General features: G+C 39.2%; 1 protein-coding gene across 1 annotated transcript in view; it reads right to left on the reverse strand.

Moving 5' to 3' along the window:
- LOC139153132 (transmembrane protease serine 11A-like) overlaps positions 1 to 17804 on the reverse strand; it is a 90444-nt gene that overhangs the window by 59545 nt on the left and 13095 nt on the right. Inside the window, exons 2-4 of the mRNA XM_070726729.1 lie at positions 8382 to 8477; positions 6493 to 6614; positions 5460 to 5587 (exon numbers count right to left, since the gene is read on the reverse strand). Coding sequence (XP_070582830.1) covers positions 5460 to 5587; positions 6493 to 6614; positions 8382 to 8477 — 346 coding nt within the window. The remainder of the gene's footprint in view (positions 1 to 5459; positions 5588 to 6492; positions 6615 to 8381; positions 8478 to 17804) is intronic.

Raw genomic sequence — 17804 nt, forward strand, 5'->3', positions numbered from 1 at the left:
GTTTGTAAGGTGAAAATGATTCTTAAGAAGAGGCAAACAAATCTTAAACACCGGGTTCATATCTCAAAAACTTTGTATGAACTGTATATTGTATTTTTATTGAAATTATGTAAGCTGCCCCAAGTCCGCGGAGAGGGGCGGCATATAAATAAATAAATAAATAAATAAATAAATAAATAAATAAATGATAAATAGATAGATAGATAGATAGATAGATAGATAGATAGATAGATAGATAGATAGATAAATAAATATCTGGACCCTTATCATTCAGATTTCAGACCTGCTTATAGCACTGAAATCGCTTTGGTTGCACTGATGGATGATCTGTGGTGGGCCCGTAATAGAGGATACTCCTCTGTCCTAGAGCTTCTTGAGCTCTCAGTGGCTTTCAATACCATTGACCATAGTATCCTTTTGCACCGCCTGGGTTGGGAGTGTGAGGCAGCATTCTGTAGTGGTTCTCTCTGGTCGGACACAGTTGGTGTTGGTTGGGATGCAGATATAGTATTCTAAGCCTCTCCTTTCTGAGGTGCCTTAGGAGTCTGATATCTACCCCCTGTTGTTTAATATTTGCATGAAACCGCTGGGTGAGATCATTCGCCAGCACATGGTGAGTTTCCATCAGTATGGTGATGATAATCAGCTGTAAATTTCCATCCTGTGCAGGCCATTAAATATACAAACACTTTCTATATGCCAGAAATTCTACTCAAAAAACAGTAACAACAGTTACAATGATTTCAACATTACAAAGGTACACAATGGCCAAGTAGGCACTGGTCTAGGAGCACCAAAATTTAAGGGTACCAAAAGACCTCTAAAAATGTAACACAAAAGCAAACAGCAATAAATATACTCTGTGAATATATATATATGAATTATTTTAATAATTTTCTAAAAGTTTTAAATTATTTTTAAAAGTTTTCAGAGTGAAGTATTTTGATAAGATCCTGGAAATATAAATTTTCCCTCACAATTTCCATATGGATGTCAAAATTCAGGGTCCCACATGTTTGTCCAGAAATTTAGCACATTTGCCTTACAGCCAAGTATCAGATTTCTTATTTACCCAAATACACTGGTGATCATCAGAGAAACATGCAGGTAGGCTATCTACTTACTATTTCCACTCACAAATGCAACAAAACTCAAAGGAAATACCATACACATGCATTCAGATAAATCCAGATAAACTATGCATATGTACACACAGAGGAATACCGAACACATTTTACTTGCATAAAAATAATACAACACATTATTTTTTTAAAAAAAGCTTTCCACCACTCCCTATCTTCTAACAAAACTCCTCGCACACACACATAACTTCTAATTTTGTAGTTGCTGTTTAGGTGTCTGGTATTTTTTAAAGAAATCTCAGAGCTGCAGATCTATTCTATAGCTAAGAATAATGTGAGGGTCCATATGAGGTCCACAGACACTCTGGGAAATGCATCGAGGCAGATTTTTTTAGTTATTGTTTTTAGTATAGATAATATGTTTAAAACCATCTAAAAATGAGCAGTTGAAGAGTAGGGCTTGGTGAGAGAGGGCGGAGAGGGGCGGCATACAAATCTAATAAATTATTATTATTATTATTAATTATTATTAAGATGTCATGGGTACAAAAGGGCCCACATGTTTCAGAAGTTCCATTAAGAAAGATTATAGGGAATTGATTTATCATTGTTGGATAATATTTAAGATTTTGATGTATCTTAGCATTAGTAATCTCAAGAACAAGTTTTTATATTTTAAATGTTCTAAATTTGTACTATTAAGTTCTCATCTTAAGTACTGCAGCTGTGTCTGTTTTCCTAACAATCAAGATGTCTTTAGAAGGAAATGAATCAACATAATAAATATGTAAAATGTATGTACTGATGTAGAAAGAGGAGTGGATTGTGTTTCCCGACATTTTCCAAATTCACACCTGCTATATATGTAAGGACTTCAGTCATGAAAACCCAAGCAATCATTTGTTTATAGTGCTAGGATTTCTCCCAACTCTGGAGTACTCTGAAATACTCTTACTTTGTAGACCAGTAAGTTAAGGAAAGCATTCCAAGTCCAGAATTACTGAAAACACAAGCTCCTAGCAGATATTACTTTTGGAAAACCAGTCAGAATGAAAGTGCCTACTACAGTTTAGACATTTAATTTTTTTAAAAAAAAGCTTAGTCAGATAATGTTGCATTGTATAATGAGTAGAGTTGTCATACTTGATTGTGGCGAATCAAATCTAAAATCTATTGCTTTGACATAGGCAAATTTTGAACTAGCAGACTGATAAACGCATCACAATTATGGAAATTGCTAATATTGTCTGCCACACAAGCTGCTAATTAACCATAAAGGGGACTCTATCTTTAGAAAGGGGCATATTCAATATACTGTCACCATTCTTTAAAAACATAATTATATTTCTCTGAAAAAATTTAATTTAAACTGGAATATGGAAAACTAGTACTGAGTGTCAATGAAGGATAGAGAGGATTAAGCTATCAAAAGCTACTATTTTTGTAACTAGGTACTGTTGGAAAATTAGTATGGATAATTCCTAGTTTAGGTACCCCCCCAACACATAATCTTATAGCCAGATCACAGAAAATATATACAACTCCACCAACAAAAACAATAAAATAGTTTGATGTTTATTCATTAAGTATCAGCAAGCATTAAAGCCATTTAAAAGTGGAGAAAGAAAGGCATGAACAACAGGAAATAGTTTACCTTAACTATATATCAAAGGACACTTTGACCTCTTGCAAACAATATGGTAGGTAATGATTATGGATAATCTCAGAGGTTATTTCGTTATTGCTAATTTCACACTTAACTTTTTTATCTATAGAATAGAGATGGAAAGTAGGATTCTAGGTGATGGATCTCATCTTGGTGGATGAGATTATATTTTCTCACTGGCCCACTGCCAATAAGGGTCACTAATCCCTTCTTGAGTGCAAAATTGATGAGGGAACAACCTAGCAAATGAAAGGCAGACTCTGATAGGCCAATCCACCGGAGAGTTAGTCAATGAATTTATCATTCCTTCAGAAATAGAAAGGATAAGAAGCAAAGAAATAACCAATTGGATCTTGAGTCAAACCAGATTGATAGCCAACCACCTGCGCCAGCCCTTTGCTAAATAGACTGGAATTTCTGAAGTTTACATTCGAAAAAAATAGTAGCAACATAGAAGGCAAGCATCTTAAACTGTGGCATGGAATTGCCCCAGGCCTCACTTATGGATACATAATTATTCCAGCAATTATACTATTTCTTAAACATGTACTTCTGCATAGCCAAGCTGACGAAAACATTTCATGCCCTGACAGCTTTAATTATCTTTGTTTATTACTTTTGAAATCCCAACACATCCTCTTAAAAACCACATGACAAGAATTACAACTTTATTCAAAGGAGTGGCTGAAATAATTTATATGTAAAAATGTCAGCCTTTTACTATGCTAATAATAGTTGACACATCATAGTGCCAGTATTTTTAATGGTATATAACTATTTCTTATTAAAATGCAGTTCAGATCATAATATATTATTTTTCAGAAGCCAGAGACAATGCTAGAATTTCAGTGGAACTATACCTGAAAATTTGAGGGGGGGAAATAGGAAGCATCAACTAATTCAGAACACAGCATTTTGAACACTGTATATACAGTGTGTGAGAGAGTGAGTTTGTGTTTGTTTGTCTCTCTCTCTCTCTGTGGTCAGTGTACATTCATTTGGACCTAAATTGGATTTTCTGTTATATATTTGAAGATTATTCTGAGCTTTGATCAGGAATTCACCATTCAGGTGCTATCTGTTAGCTCCACATACAATTACAGTATTTTTACATAGCAAAGCAACATATTCTTTCTCTTCTAAGAGTTATTTACTTTGTCCAGACCTAACTGATTGCATTTTTTAAAGAAAATCTGGCTTTCAATTGATATTACCTTCTTTGGTTCTTACATAAGCAGTATCTAATAGAAATGCTACTTTTATTAATTTTGACAATAAGAATATTTTTCAGCTTCACCTTGGAAACATATTTTCCAGATTTTCCAGTAAGTTACTGGGAACAGATTGGCATACCTGGCTAATCATCCTCCTAGCAAGAAAGCCAACATTCCTGCACCTCTTTGGCATGATAAGGAGCCAAATAATTATTTTTGCTCTGTTCCAAGATTTACTGGTGGAAGTTTCAGTTCTGCTTCTCCTTTCATGTGACATTCCAAGCAGTAATCTCTGGGTCAAAGCCCATATTGCTATTTTGGTTCAACCAAAGTTATGGCCAACACATTTTTCCCCAAACAATAGAGCAAGAATGATATCCCACATGGCATTCCATTCTTGACAAACAATTATTATAACCCCACACAGCAATTTATAGGAAAATAAACTGGACTAAGAGTATGCCTAACGCAGAATTCATTAATAAAATGCCCATTTGTTCCCAGACATATAGAGACAGATTTGCAGTGCAAGAAACATGGGAGGTGGTGCCTTCAAAATCTGCTTAAGACACCCTCATCTGAGATTTCCCATCAGTCTGAAGTAGCTCCAGACCTTTGCAATCTTACAACAGAATTTGAGAGTTAAGTGACTCTGTTGCTAGCTCAGCTGTGACTTATTGTTGGTTGGTTGTTAAATGCTTGGAAAAGTTGAACTTTTGAGCTGTCCAGTTTTTCTACTGTCAGGAATTCTTGTTTCATCCTTTTTCTCATTAAACTGTGGTTGAGAATATTTATCCAAGGCACTCCTCTTTCAAGGCAGCTGATTTTTTAAAAATAAAAATGTAGTTTACTGATCAGTACTGAAAAGGAGGAAGGAAATGACAAAAAGAAAAAGTGGAACCCTTGAACTAGGCAGACTCCCCTAACACCTCAAATGAAATGACCACAAAAATAAACACATTGTGAACTAAAAATGGAGAACAGGAGCCAGTATCAATTTATTTTTGTTTCCCTTTGGTACCATGAAGATGGTACCAAAGGAACTATGGGCCCATCACTGAACACTACATTTGCCTTTATTGTCTGATATTACTCTCTGCCTCTTCCCAGCATTCTGAGAAATAAAGGTAATTACTGGTATCAGTTTGCATTAAATTGACTTTATGGAATTAGACTACGAACAAGATATGCTAAACAAATTAGATGAATTCAGAAATGCATATTGCTCTGTATGGTTAGAAGATTTAACCCATCATGGTTTAAATTATCCAGTTTTCAATTAAAAAAATTCTCAAAAAAATCCAGACATTTCTGGGTTCCAAAATTATTTTTAAGTGCTGAATATGGATGCTTGCTTTCTTGAAGAACCTACAATAACTTATATTTCTATATCACACAAAAAGCAATAAATTCACATCTACAAATCTACATCTACAAAGTACTTCAAGCCTATATATTTGAATCCAGAATGAAGAGAAGTAAAATTCAGAGACTTACCAGTTTTTCAATCCAATTTCCTAAATCTCTAAATTGGTCTGAAGTCTGTCGAGACAAAGCACCATTGTATTGCAAGCCAGTAATTTTAAAGTTGCCCTTGTAATATGATAGCTTTTGATCTCTAATACCTAAAAAGTAAGATTTGTGTTAAATTAGCAATTCCAACATACTACTTTCAACTACTCCATGTTACTTATTTTTCTTCTCTATTCCTATCCTTGGATTCAGAAAACCACACTAGACAGGGCCAGTACTTTTGCCAAGAAGGCAGGGGAAATATTAAAAGGAAAGGAAGATTTACAGAACCCAAGCATGATGAGTGAAGAGGAATACTTATTCTCTTTTATGCAAAAACTAAAATTGCATATACATTTTTTTCTGGCTGATGAACTTTACAAGGCTTTTGATGTTTTACAACCACTGCTTCAAAAATCTAAATGCTTTTAATATCTGATGTTTTAATATTTAAATTATGTGATTTATGATATTTATTGATATTGTAAGCTGTAAAGAGATGGGAGTCATACAAATTGAATAAATTATATTCCCTTCATTAGAAGCACTTAAAAATATCTAAACCTATGAAACTACAACATGCTTTCTTTCATGTCATTGGTAAAGGTAATAACATTAATGTTTAAATTGATTTTAAACATTAAAATTAATATTTTAATTTAGGTAGACATGATCAGATTTTTGAAAAAATGTTCAGTCAAAATTCCACTAAGATTACAAAATAGTTTAGGTTAAACAATCTTAGGACAGGGTTCATGATTTAATCTTTCAGGGTGTTTTCAGAAATTCATGTCAAAGATAAATGGTGGGTTCAAAGAACTATAATGAATAAGTCTTTTGTTCTATTTGTGTAGCAAGAACATCTTATTGGCTTGGGAAATAAGCCAAATTATTTCCATATTATTATAATCAGGTAAAACAGAATTTGCCTATTTATTAAATGGTAGCTCTATAAATTAAAAAATAGCCCTATAAGTTAAAAAGTAGCTCTATAAATTGACCATCATATGCTTTTTACCATATTGTGAAAAATAAGTCAGGAATCCAATGATGATTGCTGCTGCAATTGTACTGCCCAAAAGGATGACAAGAATTTTCCATGGTTCAAAATATCTGACTTTTGTGCTTGTTGGCTGTATTCTGGAAAAGTTGAAATAGCATACTTTTAAAAGTTCTCTGTATTTTTCTTCTCATTTCAGTATGCATCTTACTGAAATAATATACAGTATATCAAATGACTGTTCTCATTTTCTTTTTTCTTTTTACTTTACAGTATCATAGTTTAATGATGATTTTTTTTGGAAACCAGAAATAGCATATGATTATTTGAAACAATTAAATGAATAAATAAGATGCCCTGTATCACATTTTTGTCCCCCAACTAATTTTTTTATCCTGTTGTGAAGATAAAACACTGATAAAAATCATATAAGCATGGATAGGCAATCTAGCCTCACTGTTATATAAGATCTAAATTTCCCAAAGGAGAAGCATGTTAATAATCTTACTTATAAACAAACCACTCTTAGACAGGGAAGGCACAAAGAGCTTGGATTTGAAGAATGGCAAAACCTTCAGGATAGGAAAGGAAGAGAACTATAATGCCAAAAGCAGCCCAACAGAAGTATGTTTGAATGGCTCCAAATATGTGTCACTCATGGTGCTATGAGGATGGATAGAATAGAATAGAATTCTTTATTTGCCAAGTGTGATTGCACACACAGGAATTTGTCTTTGGTGCATATGCTCTCAGTGTACATAAAAGAAAAACATACATTTCTCAAGAATCATGAGGTACTGTACATCATTTAATGATTGTCATAGGAGTCAAATAAGCAATGGGGAAACAGTCAATATTAATAAAAATCTTAAGGATACAAACAATAAGTTACAGTCATACAATCATAAGTTGGAGTAAATGGGCGATAGGAATGATGAGAAAATACTAGCAGCAATAGTAGTGCAGACTTAGTAAATAGTTTGACAGTGTTGAGGGAATTATTTGTTTAGCAAAGTGATGGTGTTTGGGAAAAAACTGTTCTTGTGTCTAGTTTAAGGTGATCAGATTTTAACACTAGTAAAGTGGGACATCATTGATGGGGTGGTGGTGGTTCTTGATTAAAAATTCGAATAAATAAATAAATAAACAAATAAACAAATAAATAAATAAATACTGTAACTTGCCTAAAAAGAGGACTTTTGTTCAGTGGTGACATCCTTTTTTTTTTGCTATCTCTTTTGTGGGCATGGCTTGGTGGGCATGGAGTGGCTTGGTGGATGTGGCAGGAGTAGGATACTTCAAAATCCTCATTCCCACCTCACTCTGGGGCCAGACAAAAGAAATATTTGGGGGTCCTCCGAACTATTCAAAATTTCCAATAGCAGTTCTACAGAATCTGTCATAACTTATTGGATTTCACCCCTGCTTTTGTTCCTTTTTTGCTCTCCAGTGAGTTTAAATAAATGGCCATTTATTTCATCTGTCACAATCTCACAACCAAATAGAGTTAGGGTTAATGACTGATAAATAGAAATTTTGGTACCTGCGCTGTAGTTACAATAACATCATTCCAATTGTGTCCACTTCAACAATTATATAAAACATGATGTTCTGCTCTTCATTGCGTATATTAAAGCAAAGGCCAATTTTCTGGGGTGCTTTAGGAATTTGGATTCCCAGACTAGTGGACTTCATTTCTTAAACTGCCTTGCTTGTAAGATTCTAAGCTTCTTACTTTGTCTTATTGAAAATCCAGCAATTGTTGGGAAAGTATATGAGTAACACTCTGACATCTTCCATCACCCCTCCCACCCATTTCCCAGATAAAGTTTTAAAACAAAACAGCATCTTTTATTTGTCTTTCGGCCCTATTCACGATGTGATTGTGTATTTCAATCTTCTCCTACCCAATGTGTTCCAAATAGGCTGAGATAAAATCCTGGTCACCGTGTTCAGCTTTTGGAAGAGTTTGTTGTGATCCAACATAATTAAAAGGAATCTGTCTGGGAAAAAACATGCAGAGCTAAAATTAAGCGCCTTTAAGAAACAGACGCAGCCTGACTTTCTCTGTTATGGCTCGTTGCAGAGCATTCTGGTAGGTGTAGTTTCTTGTCAACTCAAAACAATCGGTGCCTCAGGACATTCAAACTACAATTCCTAGAATGCTAGGCGCCCGAGGGGCACTGGCTCCTTGCGAGGCTGCTCTCTCTTGGTGGCAGGGCGGCTAGTTCAAGTTGCCATAGCAGCAGTGGGCCCAAGAAAGTGTCTTTGTAGTATCTGGATGAAAAAAATTTGCAACGGGTAACAGTTATGCAGCCCGGTTATGTACATCAAAAGTAAAGGTGATTCTTTTAAAAAATTGGGACTTTTTAAAAATGCAGGGGACGCGAGACAAATACTGTAGTTAAAAATCATGACTGTCCCGTTGAAAGCGGGACATCTGGTCACCTTAGTCTAGTTGTCTTGGTGTGCAGTACTCTGTAGCAACATTTTGAGGGTAGGAGTTGAAATAGTTTATGTTCATTGGATGGGGAGAAGAAATGGAATGGAAAGGAACCATATACTGTACATGGCTGGCTAACTACCATCAGGGAAATGAACATTCCTCTTCAGTATTTTAGAATACTAAAATACTAAATACTATTTAGAACTCAATATCAGAAATATTAGTGAACAATGTCCATATTTTGAATGATGATTCTGGTAACATTTGTTTTGCTATTGCATTTGTTTTTCATTTCACCCTAAATGGAGAATTTCATTCCCTGAGCAATTCAAAATTCATAAGATCCTAACTCATAAAACACTTACTGGGATTGAATTCATTCAAACCTCCAAAAGAATAATGCATTTTTGTCCAAAAATGTTATTTCTATTTAATTGTTTTGAGGTTATTTCTTATTTTCAGACATTTTATTCAGATATTTCTTATTTTCAGACATGTGACTGTTCGATTTTTAAATGTTTAGTTTTTAAGATAATTTTTAAAATTAACCATTCTATTAATTGGCTTAGAAATGGTTTTTTATATTGTATCTTTTTAATCAAAATGTTGTAAGCTGCTCCAAATCCACGGAGAGGAGCAGCATATAAGTCCAATAAATAATAAATAAAATTTTCTCCTTCTAATATAATCACTTTGCTTTATGTTAGATTTCTATTTATGTTTTAGTTAAAGTTTATTTGTGATTCAAGTGCAAAATATCAGCTACATTACTATTCAGATTAATTTGTTTAAAAGATTATCTTAGCATATGACAGCAAGACTGACAACAATTTAAAATGCCAAGAATAAAGAAAGTAAAAAAATATATAACCAAATCAGCAAAGCACAAAGGCATTAAGTCTAACTCAAAAACCTTCCAATGTTGAAATCATACCAAAAAAGCTGCTGTATAATCCAGATCAAAATTTAAGGGAACAGCTAGATCTTTAAGACCTAATTGAAAGAAACAGTGAGAACAAAAATAAATAAAAATAAATACATAATGCAAAAGGAAACAATAAACAAATCTCTGCCCTGAAAAAGACTATTTTGATTCATGATATAAGAGAAGAAAGAGAAACTCTGTCAGAGATCGTGTTATTATGCTCTGCAATAATACAATTCTACTAATCTTTCTTGTGTCTGATTCCTGATTTGGTCTACCTCAAAGGGCTGGTGTGACAATTTCAAAATCAAATTCTTTTACAATGCTGGTATACACTCAACTAAGAGTATCTACTGCTTGTTAAAGGAACAGATTTTATGTGTTTTTTCCCTCAGTTAAATAATTGTTTGTATTACTTTGTAAAAGTTAAATTTATATTTTTGTTTCAGTGGTAGCTTTCCTGAGTGCTAAAATTGAATAGAAGGACAGGATATAAAAAATAAATAAATTAGCTGACTAGATTAATCATCAAGTGATTAATGACATCAGAAACACATTTATCATGAATAAATTTATCTGCCAATTAAAAATAATCTCATTTTGGCTAGTATGCTTAGAAACTCAGTTATTCTGCCTGGAATTTCAAAAGGATTTCTGATTCTTCATATGCTGCTTAAATTATTATTTAGATATTAGGGGTGTTTTTTACATAATTCTGAGCATATTTGTAAATGGGGTAATTACTATTGCCATTCTGGAAATTTGAATTTGATATATATAGTGAGAGAAACAATTTAGTTGATAATGAGTTTTTCCTCCTTAAGTATTTAAAATAGTCCAAAATTCCTTTTTTTTTTTTTTTTTGGAATACTTACATTAATTGTTAAAGATCTAACCCAGTAATGGTTAACCTTTTTGAGATCGAGTTTTTGTCCTCCCTGGCCCATCCAGGAGCACTTTGCAGGTCTTTCAAATGCTCTACACACCCCACGTTTCACAAAAATAGGTGAAAAGCAGGCCCATTTTTACAAAGAAATGGGCACATAGAGGGTTTGGGAGGTCTGCAGAGTGCTTCTGAGGGCTCAGGGAAGGCACAAACACCCCACTTTTTGTGAAAATTGAGTGTCATAGAATCACCATCACGGGGCTAGAGGATGAGCTTAACACAGAACAGTTAATGAAAGGTATTTGCTTCCCATCTCATTTTATTTATTTATTTATTTATTTATTTATTTATTTATTTATTTATTTATTAGTTGGACTTGTATGCCGCCCCTCTCCGAAGACTCGGGGCGGCATACAAGTCTGATGAAAAGTGATAAAAAGGTTGCCAATTGAACTAAACCCTTTTCACTGCCAATTTTAGAGAATGTCCTACAAGTAAATTTGGGCCTATGCTGCAGCCTACTCACTGGCCCAACAGAAATTGCTGAACTTTAAGTCCCTCCTGCCCCAGCTAGTTGATGGCATGTTGGGCATTTTAATTCAGTAATATCTGCAGGATCCCCATTCACTCAAATACCATGGTCATTGGAAAATATCACCCAACTTTTTGGCATCCACTAGCAGCTTTTTGTATGAGACAGAGAAGGAAGAGAAGTAGCCACTTTGAATGTTGCAACAGAAGAAGCCAATCTCTCTCCCCTCCTCACTCCTTCACAGCACAGCTGCTCAGAAGGCAACTGTCCTGTGGCGGCCTGTCTCTTTATGGGGCCCCTGCACTATTTAATTACAGTGATCCCTCGAGTTTCGCGATCTCGATCTTCGCGAAACGCTATATCGCGATTTTTCAACCCGGAAGTAAACAACACCATCTGCGCATGTGCGCCATTTTTTTTTCCTATGGCCACGCATGCGTAGATGGTGGAGTTTGCTTCCCCCTGGCCAGATCAGCTGCTGGGCGGCTTCCCTGGGTCTTCCCCCTCTTGTCGGGGTTTCCCCTTTGCGTGGGCGGCGGGGAAACCCCAGCGTTGCTTCCCAGCTGAGTGGCGCGAGCAACGGCGTGGGCGGGCGAAAGGCGGGCGCGCGGACATTGGGCACACGAGCGGCGTGGCGGCCGGACAAACGGCGGCCGCTCCTGGCGGCAGCACGAGCAACACGAACAGCATGGCGGCCGGACACTTGGGAAGACCCCCGCCCAGCAGCTGAGGACCCGCCTGCCCGCCGCTTGTCCGGCCGCCGCGCCGCTCGTGCCACCGCTGCTGGCGCGAGCAACGCCGCTTCCCAGCTGAGTGGCGCGAGCAACGGCGTGGGTGGGCGAAGGGCGGGCGCACGGACAAGGGGCGCACGAGCGGCGTGGCGGCCGAACAAACGGCGGCCGCACGAGCAACGCAAGCGGCGTGGCGGCCGGACAAATGGCGGTCGCGCCTGGCGGCAGCACGAGCAGCACAAACGGCATGGCGGCCGAACAAACGGCGGCCGCACGAGCAACGCAAGCGGCGTGGCGGCCGGACAAATGGCGGCCGCGCCTGGCGGCAGCACGAGCAACACAAACAGCGTGGCGGCCGAACAAACGGCGGCCGCACGAGCAACGCAAGCGGCGTGGCGGCCGGACAAATGGCGGCCGCGCCTGGCGGCAGCACGAGCAACACAAACAGCGTGGCGGCCGAACAAACGGCGGCCGCACGAGCAACGCAAGCGGCGTGGCGGCCGGACAAATGGCGGCCGCGCCTGGCGGCAGCACGAGCAACACAAACGGCGTGGCGGCCGAACAAACGGCGGCCGCACGAGCAACGCAAGCGGCGTGGCGGCCGGACAAATGGCGGCCGCGCCTGGCGGCAGCACGAGCAACACAAACGGCGTGGCGGCCGAACAAACGGCAGCCGCACGAGCAACGCAAGCGGCGTGGCGGCCGGACAAACGGATTCTCCTCCGACCTGCCCTCACCTTAGCTTCCAGCTGATGCTTCGATCCTTGGAAGAGGCCAGAGCGCCTTTCTGCACCACACTCTGCGCTCGGGTTCCTTTCCGGAAGATGGAAGTTTCTCTCTTTCCATCCTTTCTAGCAATACAATACTCGATGGTTAAAATGGTTTTAACCATCGAGTATTGTATTGCTAGAAAGGATGGAAGGAGAGAAACTTCCATCTTCCGGAAAGGAACCCGAGCGCAGAGTGTGGTGCAGAAAGGCGCTCTGGCCTCTTCCAAGGATCGAAGCATCAGCTGGAAGCTAAGGTGAGGGCAGGTCGGAGGAGAATCCGTTTGTCCGGCCGCCACGCTGCTTGCGTTGCTCGTGCGGCCGCCGTTTGTTTGGCCGCCACGCCGTTCGTGTTGCTCGTGCTGCCGCCAGGCGCGGCCACCATTTGTCCGGCCGCCACGCCGCTTGCGTTGCTCGTGCGGCCGCCGTTTGTTCGGCCGCCACGCTGTTTGTGTGTCGTGCTGCCGCCAGGCGCGGCCGCCATTAGTCCGGCCGCCACGCCGCTTGCGTTGCTCGTGCGGCCGCCGTTTGTTCGGCCGCCACGCCGTTCGTGTTGCTCGTGCTGCCGCCAGGCGCGGCCGCCATTTGTCCGGCCGCCACGCCGCTTGCGTTGCTCGTGCGGCCGCCGTTTGTTCGGCCGCCACGCCGCTCGTGCGCCCCTTGTCCGCGCGCCCGCCCTTCGCCCACCCACGCCGTTGCTCGCGCCACTCAGCTGGGAAGCGGCGTTGCTCGCGCCAGCAGCGGCGGCACGAGCGGTGCGGCGGCGGGCAGGCGGGTCCTCAGCTGTTGGGCGGGGGTCTTCCCAAGTGCGGAAGTAAAAAACACCATCTGCACATGCGCGAGGGCGCGCATGCGCAGATGGTGTTTTTACTTCCGCACCACTATATCGCGAAAAATCGAGTATCGCGAGGGGTCTTGGAACGTAACCCTCGCGATACTCGAGGGATCACTGTACCTTAAAGAGTCACTTTAACTGCTACAGCAGAAAAGGCGATCCCCCCCTTCACCATGTCCTTTGGTTGCCTGTCCCTTTCTGTCCCCCCTCCCCACTGCCCTGTTTAAGTACCTTAAAGAGTCAGACTGCAACTTGCTCCATGTGTGTGTATGAGACCCAGAAGGAAAAGCAGCAGTCACTTTAACTGCTGCAGCAGAAAAGGTGACACCCCCCCCCCCCCACTTCACAACAGAGCTGCTCAGAGGGCCCTCCAGCTCTCCCTCGGTCCAGCGGCTGCTATTACCCCTCCACCAGCTCTCCCATCCTCCCACGCCCGCCTGCCCTTTTGTCTTCTCCTCCTATGATTGTGGCAGCTGCTGGGCAGGACGCTCCCAAAGAAGCCTAGCTTTCCTGGCATTCCACCTCACCTCACATTAGGAAAATGCACTTCTGGTTTGCCTTGTGCTGTTTTTTTGTACTCAGTGGCTTCAGAGACACTTCCTCCAACCCTCCAGAGTGCAAATTACAGTACAATGGCAAACAGGAAGTGTGGTTTCCCGAACAGCCGGTCTGTCCATGGGGGTTGGGGGATTTCTTTGCCTCTGGGGCTTCAGAGAAGCTTCCCTGAAAGGTCCGAAGGGTGAAACAGCTTTTTCCAAGGCCAAAAATCAACTGGCAGCTCACGCACCCCAGCTGAAGCTGACACAGGGCAAAGTCTTGTGTGATCTCTGATATGGTTCCGCATGCCATAGGTTCGCCATCATGGATCTAACCTAATTCCTCTATAAATCTAATATTTCCCTTATCATAAGAATGAGAAATTAGTTTCTGGAATAGAAAATAAGGAGGTGTCTTCCAAACCTGATTGTCTACAGTATGAAGTTGAAATGTATTTTATAAGAAAGTTCAAACTAACAAATCGTTGTTTGAAAATGTTTCCTATTACAATATTATATCCTGAACAATATTTGGTAGGAGACTGTACATTCAAATCTAATAAATTATTATTATTATTAAATTTGAACAAATGAAAAAGAATGCTCTTACCTTCCTACATTCCTGGGGATAGTACTATTTTTTAAAAAAATATTTTTTTCACAATATCCTGTGATACCCTCAATTGAAAATACAGTTAGAATAAGGTGACCAGATGTCCTGCTTTTGGCAGGACAGTCCCGCATTCTAATAATTTGTCCCGCGTCCCATGATGTTTCAAAAATGTCCCGATCTTCTCCCCCGATAGCCGCTCTCTCTCCTCAGTGGGGGCACTGGAGCCCCTGGAGCCGCAACTTGCACAAGGACTACTGATAGGTACATTTTTTAAAAGTTCAGACTTAATCTTTATTCTGAAGAAAAGGCAATATGGAGATTGAAATGTAGTTGCAAAATCATGGATATAACATCTCAAAAATCCCAGTTTTAAAGGCGCAGAGAGCTCCTGCCCGACATCCCCACAGCCCCCCCTGGAGAGGAAGCTCATCCAGCCAGTTGGCTGGCTGTTGCACTCCGACTGGTTCCACAGAGAGAAAAAAAGATAGAGGAAGGAAGGAAGAGAGAGAGAGAGAGAAAAAAGAAAGAAAGAAAGAAAGAAAGAGGGAGAGTGGGAGAGAGAAAGGGAGTGGAAGGGAAGGAAGAATGAAAAGAGGAGGAAAGAGGGAGGAAGGAATAGAGAAAGAGAGAAAGAAAGAAAGAGGGAAGGAGAGAGAGAAAGGGAGAGGGAGGAAGAGAGAGGGGGAGGGAAGAAGGGAGGGATAAAAAGTAAGAGAAAGTGAGGAAGGAAGGAAGGAAGAGAGGAAGAGAGAGAGAAAGAGAGAGAAAAAGAGCGGAAGAAAGAGAAAGAGAAAGAAAGGGAGGGAGAAAGGGAAAGAGAAAGAAAGGGAGGGAGAAAGAAAGAAAGGGAGAGAAAAGGAGGGAGGGAGGGAGAGAGAGCAAGAGAGAGGGAAGGAAGGAAAGAGAGAGAAAGAAAGAGAAAGAAGAGGGAGGAAGGGAGAGAGCAAAATTTAGTTTGAAACTACGAGTTTAGTCAGCTAAAAGTTCAGTCCTGTGTATTCTGCTGAAATTAAGTGACAAGATCTGGGATGCAAAAAATCCGAATGACCACTGTAAAGTTAAGCCCTTTGCAATGGCCATGTGGATTTTTGCAATCTAGGACAGACTTGTAGGTTTATCTTGAGAGAGTAGAGTGTGCAACAAAAATAAAGTAAAATTGGTCCTCTTAGCTTTTTAAAAAATATAAATGTTTGTAATTTATTATTTATTTATTTATTTATTTATTATTTGGATTTGTATGCCGCCCCTCCGAAAACTCAGGGCGGCTCACAACAAGTGAAAAGACAATCCAATACATAATCCAATTAATTAAAATATTATAAATTTAAGAAAAACCCCTATACTAACATACACACACACAAGCATAGCATGTTTGCAATATAAAGCAAAAATCCCCAGTTTGAATAGATACTGCCAAATCAAGTCCACATCTTATCATAGACAAGCTATTACTACATTGGCCAGATTCATCCTTGGTTTTATGGCTGCAGTTTTTAAATTTTCCAGTATAAAGTCGTAAATTCTGGTTTCTCCTGATTGCTTCTATTCATGCTTCCTTTAGATTTCCAAATAATTTTGTATTTCTAATTGTTCTGTACCTCTTTCAATTTTTTTTAAAAAAAATCTAACATTTAACTCTCAAATGCAAAGATCATCTAGATTTGACTTATCAAATCTCTGTACCACCAATCACTCTTGCCTGCCTCTGAAGGCTTTTACAGAGGCTTTTATAATTTAGACCAAATTTTTAACCAAGAAACACTCCCTCCTCCCCATCAATGGTGTTCCACTTTACCAATGTTAAAATCTGGTCACCTTAATTTAGAGCAGTGTTTCTAAATTTTACCAATTTTTAATTCAGAATTCCTCAGCACCATAATGGTTAGAAATTTTGTGAACTAAACTCTGTGCATCGTAAAACATTTCTAATGCTGGTAAACACTAATCTACAGGTTTGTTTTAAAAAAACCCAACCGAGTCAATGCACATCTTCATATCACTTTACATTGTCTGGTTTTAAGCAATTGCATGAGATGAGCAAGAGGGCCTGCTATATTTGACAGGTTCCTGTTAGCAACTTTTCCTGCTATGCAGCACTTAGTTGCTGCTGTAGCTTAGTCATTTTTTCACCCACCCACTAAGGGCCAAATTGGTTCACGTTACACAGCTTTATCAGCTACACCCATTTGCAAGGTAAAAATGCTGCTATTTGTATAATTGGAAAGCTATGAGTCTTTCTGTCTCCACACAGTCTATACTTTAAAGTCCTTCTTTCTGCCTAGATTTCCGGTCCCTGTACTGGAATATTTGTAGTTTCGATATTTATTTGAAATGAGAGCAAAAGGACATTTACTTACAGCGCAGTACAGATTTTAAAATACCAGGAAGCTCATTAAAAATGTGGAGAATGCAGATTTGCACCTTGTTTTTCTGGTACTTGAATGGCAGCCAAGCAGGACAACAAGCCAAACAAAAATCTCTGCAGGCTGTGTTCTTTGAGCTTCTTAGTATCTTCAGTTAGAAGCAATAATTATTTAGAGAAATTCAGTCACCTAGCCAATCTTCAAGAGCAAAAAATTAAGAAAGGATGATTTACAGGGAAATAAATAAACTGACTGTTTCTCCTCTCCCTCAAAATGGTTTGCTTTTGAAAAATTGGAGCAGGTAAAGCTTCCAGTTTACAGCTTTTCTTCTGCATCATCTCTGTGTGCCAAGACAATATCTGTATGTACATTTCTCCCTTTATGAAATAGTCAAAAGCCCACATATCTGTCTAAAGTAATAATAATAATAATAATAATAATAATAATAATAATAATAATAATAATAATAATAAAATAATAATAATAATAATAATAATAATAATTTATTAGATTTGTATGCTGCCCCTCTCCGAAGACTCAGGGCGGCTCACAACAATAATAAAAAACAATATTATAGCGAAACAAATCTAATATTAAAAAAGAAGCATATAAAAACCCTATCATATTTAAAACCAAACAACACATACATACCAAACATAAAATATAAAAAGCCTGGGGGAAAGGTGTCTCAACTCC

Source organism: Erythrolamprus reginae, chromosome Z, assembly GCF_031021105.1.
Source record: "Erythrolamprus reginae isolate rEryReg1 chromosome Z, rEryReg1.hap1, whole genome shotgun sequence".
Taxonomy (NCBI): domain Eukaryota; kingdom Metazoa; phylum Chordata; class Lepidosauria; order Squamata; family Dipsadidae; genus Erythrolamprus; species Erythrolamprus reginae.